The 4464-nt window shown below is 29.8% G+C and overlaps 1 protein-coding gene across 1 annotated transcript; it reads left to right on the forward strand.

Annotated features, from left to right (window-relative positions):
- Positions 1 to 842: 842 nt before the first annotated feature.
- On the forward strand, positions 843 to 4244 carry LOC105841017 (odorant receptor Or2). The gene is made up of 7 exons (XM_012688124.3): positions 843 to 1315; positions 1758 to 2027; positions 2139 to 2607; positions 2863 to 2962; positions 3210 to 3329; positions 3480 to 3635; positions 3998 to 4244. The coding sequence occupies exons 1-7, from the start codon at positions 1285 to 1287 to the stop codon at positions 4046 to 4048; spliced, it is 1197 nt and encodes a 398-aa protein (XP_012543578.2). The 5' UTR covers positions 843 to 1284; the 3' UTR covers positions 4049 to 4244.
- Positions 4245 to 4464: the final 220 nt, after the last annotated feature.

Raw genomic sequence — 4464 nt, forward strand, 5'->3', positions numbered from 1 at the left:
ATTCTTAGGAATTTAAGAATTTATGATTAGCAATGAGCGATGATATGATAGTGTGTGTGTACGATATTTATGTGATATCCCATACTGTTGCATTTTGACACTATGAGCGTTTGCAAGGGAAGGGCAAGCGGGGCTCTAGCCCTCTTCCTTTCTGGTACAGTCAGATTATCCATCTAATGAAATATCAATTAAGTACTTTATTTCAAACTTTTAAAAAGTTTTATTTTTTAATTAAAAAAATTATTTACTTAAAAAGTCTTTCATTAATTTACTTTTAAACAACTTCTAAATAATTTGAATTTTTAACAAAACACAAAAATATAACGAAATATTTAAAAATGTAAAACAAAATAAAATTTTTTTAATAGAAAACAAAAACTTTCTCGATTTATATCTACCTTGTGCGGTGAGAAGACTTTAATACTAAAAAGTAAATATATATAAAGCTTACATTTGTTAATCTAAAAGTGATATTTAACATCATACCTTCTGCCTCCCCTAAAATTCCTGTGGATGTCTTTGCTTGGTATATTAACAATTTTGCCGTGAGCATGCGTAATATCTACTCCTTTCGAAAGAGTGAGGACAATTGATTAAAAAAATATATATATATATATGTCAATTATCATGTAGTATCGGACATGGAAAATTCTAAGTATTACAAAAACATTATATAAAATTATTTAAAATTACATAAAAATATACAATATAAAATTTTGCGTGGACATTTTTATACATAATTCTATAAATTTTTATACACTTTTACATGAAAAATTTTTTATTAGGTTATAATACTTTAAAGGTTGGTTGTTCCAACTTCTTGGTAAACTTACCTATCAGGTAAATATGTATTTGTCTTTATTTATTGAAGAAAAGAAATGAAGATAGACACATGCTTACCTGGTAGGTAAGTTCAGCAAGAAGTTAGAACAACTGGCCCTAAATCGTTTTTAAGCGAGAAAGGAAACGAGAGGATAAATTAATAATGAGCCTCCCGATAAAAATTGAAGAACATTACATCTGTTTAGATATTCATAGGCTATTTAGCGATGCAGATAGGAGGGTTGTACAAATTCGTTTTTTCGAACGAAAACTGCACGCCTATAGTAAAAATGATGCGACAGACGTTAATACCTAAAATATTTACAAGGTGTCTGTACTTTGCACATTAGCATGTGCATTTCAGAACTTCTTCCGTGGACATGCGTAATTACCATGCTCCCTGAGAAACAAGAGAGAGAGCTGAATTCATAAAAAAATGCCAGTCGCGGTTTAGTCTTGGACATGGACAGCTCTAAAGAATCGGTACACGCAGGTCTATATCTTTATATCGTTAATTTCTGTATAATAAACGTATAATGGGTAAAGCCCATTTCTGATATTGACGTGACTGTATGATAATGAATTCATATATTTAGTATATTTTAATTAGAGAATGTGTAAAATTTTACGATAAATTGTCTTATCGATGTTTCAAGATACGCTGTTTTTCTACCAATATCAGTAGATTTTGTTTAAACATCAAATGATGCAAAAATAATTCTTATGTGATCATATTCTGTTGTCAATCTAGAAAAATTTATCGTGGAACATCACAAATTTTTGCATTCTATTTTATGGATAATTAAAAGATTATTCCAAAAAATAACATCGCGTTATGAACACGATTTGATTTTTAATTTACTTGAATCACGCTGAAGTTTATTTACCGTTCTCTATCTGTCGATGTAATCACAAAATATATGATAATTATGTAGACTTGGATTGGGCCATTGGAATAAATCGGAGATGTCTGAAAATTGTCGGTCTTTGGCCGGATGACAAGTTAAGTCGTCGACAAAAATTTATAACGAATTTACGCGCCACCGCTTTCTTTGCTACAATGCTTTGCGTATCGGTCATACCTGGTATAATGGCATTTGTGAGAGTCTGGGGCTATATGATGGCGATGACGGACAATATGCATATTAATTTGCCTTTCTCAGTAAACATGCTAAAATTTATTATTATGTGGTTTCACAGAGAAGGTAAATTTCTCTTTTTAGACAAATATTATCATTTGTAACATTTTATCCGTTTCTCGAAAAGCGTCAATTTATTTCTACGTTTACCTCATACTTTTACATTCTTCTCTGAAGAACTGGAACCGCTTTCAAGAATGGTCATAGAAGATTGGCTCAGAGAAAAAACAGAGGAAGAACGAAATATTATGATAAAGCACGCAAGAATTACCAGAATAATAATCATGTTCGGATGTACCATGATGATCATTGCGTGCTTCCTCCTCATTATTCTTCCCATGTTCGGCTACACCATGAGATATTTGACGAATTTGACAGATCCGGGAAGGCCGTTTCTGGTGCAAACGTATTATTTGTGTGACATAACGGAGACCCCGTACTACGAAATCGTGTTGGTCGCCCAAGCCACGTCGATTATAGTGGGCGCGATTTCTTACACGGGTATCGATACTTTCCTGAGCTTGGTTGTATTTCACATATGTGCTCAATTGGAAATTCTAGAAGGGCGATTTCTTAATTTGGACAAATACAAGGACTTCAAGACCGGATTAACTATTAACATCAAAGATCACCTACGTCTCATTAGGTTGTATTAAAATTAATTTACGATTTATGTCTTTTTTACAGCTGTATTATTTTTTTTAATAATGAAAATAAGGAACGAAGAAGGTATGGCAATTTGACTGAATTTGAATTATTGCTTAAACATATCGCGCATTTTTTCATTTTAAACACATTTGTCTAAAACGTTTTAATTTTAATTACGTATATGTTACATTAATATTCATAACGCGATAATAATTTTATTTAGACCTTCAATATGCGATATCTTATATCGTAGGTCTGTTGATGTCGTCGACAACACATTCAACTTGATGCTTTTGACATTATTAATATCTTTCGGAATGTTATTTTGCATACAAGGATTTCTAATAGTTTCCGTAAGTTAGCGGCAAGAAAAATTATTCCCTTTTTTGAAGTAATATTATAAAATACTTATTTATTGCTACCATTTTTTATTTTGACGGAAGCAAAGAATTAATTATATAATGAAAAGACTTTAATCTTGATATTCTTCTTAATTTTCCGTGTAAATTATACGCATACACACTCCCTAAAAAGAAAAAGAAACTAAAATATCAAAATAAGTTTTTTAAAGCAAAATATCGATAGAAAATATATGTCTAGATCATTGACGGAACCACTGACGTTTCCTTTTGGCGAATATGTTGGCTTGTTTCGATTCTTATTAATACAGGCAGTCACATGTGCCTGTACTGCGTGGTCGGAGAAATTCTTATAGCCAAAGTAAGTTTTTATCATTATAAATGGTTAATATAATAAATAGTATTACGATATAACTTCTTTTATCTGATTGCTACATATCACATCGCCATAGGAAAATTTATAAATATATACTATATAGTATTGATATATAGATTTTGTAAACACTTATAGGGTGAAGGAATATATAAAGCGGTTTATAACTACACGTGGTATTTGAGGCCACCGACAGAAGTTAGAAACCTGCTGCTGATAATAGTTCGCGCCGAAAAGCCTCTATACATTACCGCGGGCCGGATGTTTCCCATGACACTATCCATGTTTTGCAATGTAAGATGTCCATGATACACTATATGTCCATAATCCATTTACATTTCTTAGTAACATAAAATTATTAATTATTAATTTTTTGTCGTGTGATACATAATATTTCGAGAAAGAAGATTAAAGATTAGTTACCCATTATAATCATATAAAATTTTGCCGTAAGCAGTATTAATTGAATTAATTATTGATTATAAGTTAATCAAAGTTTGATCTAAATTACGCTTACAAAATCGGACTTCTTATTTCATCTCTATATTTATTTATTATTGCGCATCCATACTATCTTCCTATACATATACCGCTTTACGAAGCTTATGACAATTTGATAACTTTTTTATATGTATAGCACTTATTTTTCTTTTTAGTTAATAAAGACGTCAGCCGGTTATGTATCTGTATTGCTTGCTAATCAGTAATTCTTCAATAATCAGACGCAAACATAAAACGGACGAATATACGGAAGAAACTATTTGAGTGATGTGAATAATGTGCAATCGTGTTCTTCATTCATCTTACATTTGTCTATGCTTTCAAGTGTGATTATTATTTTAAAAGGAAAAAAAATATATATATACATAAATACATATATATATTTCTCAATAATAAAAAAATTTTTAATTATAAAGTTACTATTAAAAATTATGATAAGGTTATTAATAATTGTGATAAATTATATAAAATAATAACAGAGTTAATTATATAAAATATGTCTATAGAGAAACATTATATATACTACGCATAACCTAAGAATGTTGTATAATTTATTAGTACATAATTAATTTATAAAATGTAAGAAATATATATATTATAAATTTTAAATTAGTTTCATACT

Source organism: Monomorium pharaonis, chromosome 8 (genome assembly GCF_013373865.1).
Source record: "Monomorium pharaonis isolate MP-MQ-018 chromosome 8, ASM1337386v2, whole genome shotgun sequence".
NCBI classification, from domain to species: domain Eukaryota; kingdom Metazoa; phylum Arthropoda; class Insecta; order Hymenoptera; family Formicidae; genus Monomorium; species Monomorium pharaonis.

Coding starts and splice junctions, on each gene's coding strand:
- LOC105841017 (XM_012688124.3), top strand. CDS start 1,285: ATGGACAGCTCTAAAGAATCGGTACACGCAG. Junction 1,316..1,757: donor TAAAGAATCGGTACACGCAG/GTCTATATCTTT, acceptor ATAATTATGTAG/ACTTGGATTGGGCCATTGGA. Junction 2,028..2,138: donor TATGTGGTTTCACAGAGAAG/GTAAATTTCTCT, acceptor TCTTCTCTGAAG/AACTGGAACCGCTTTCAAGA.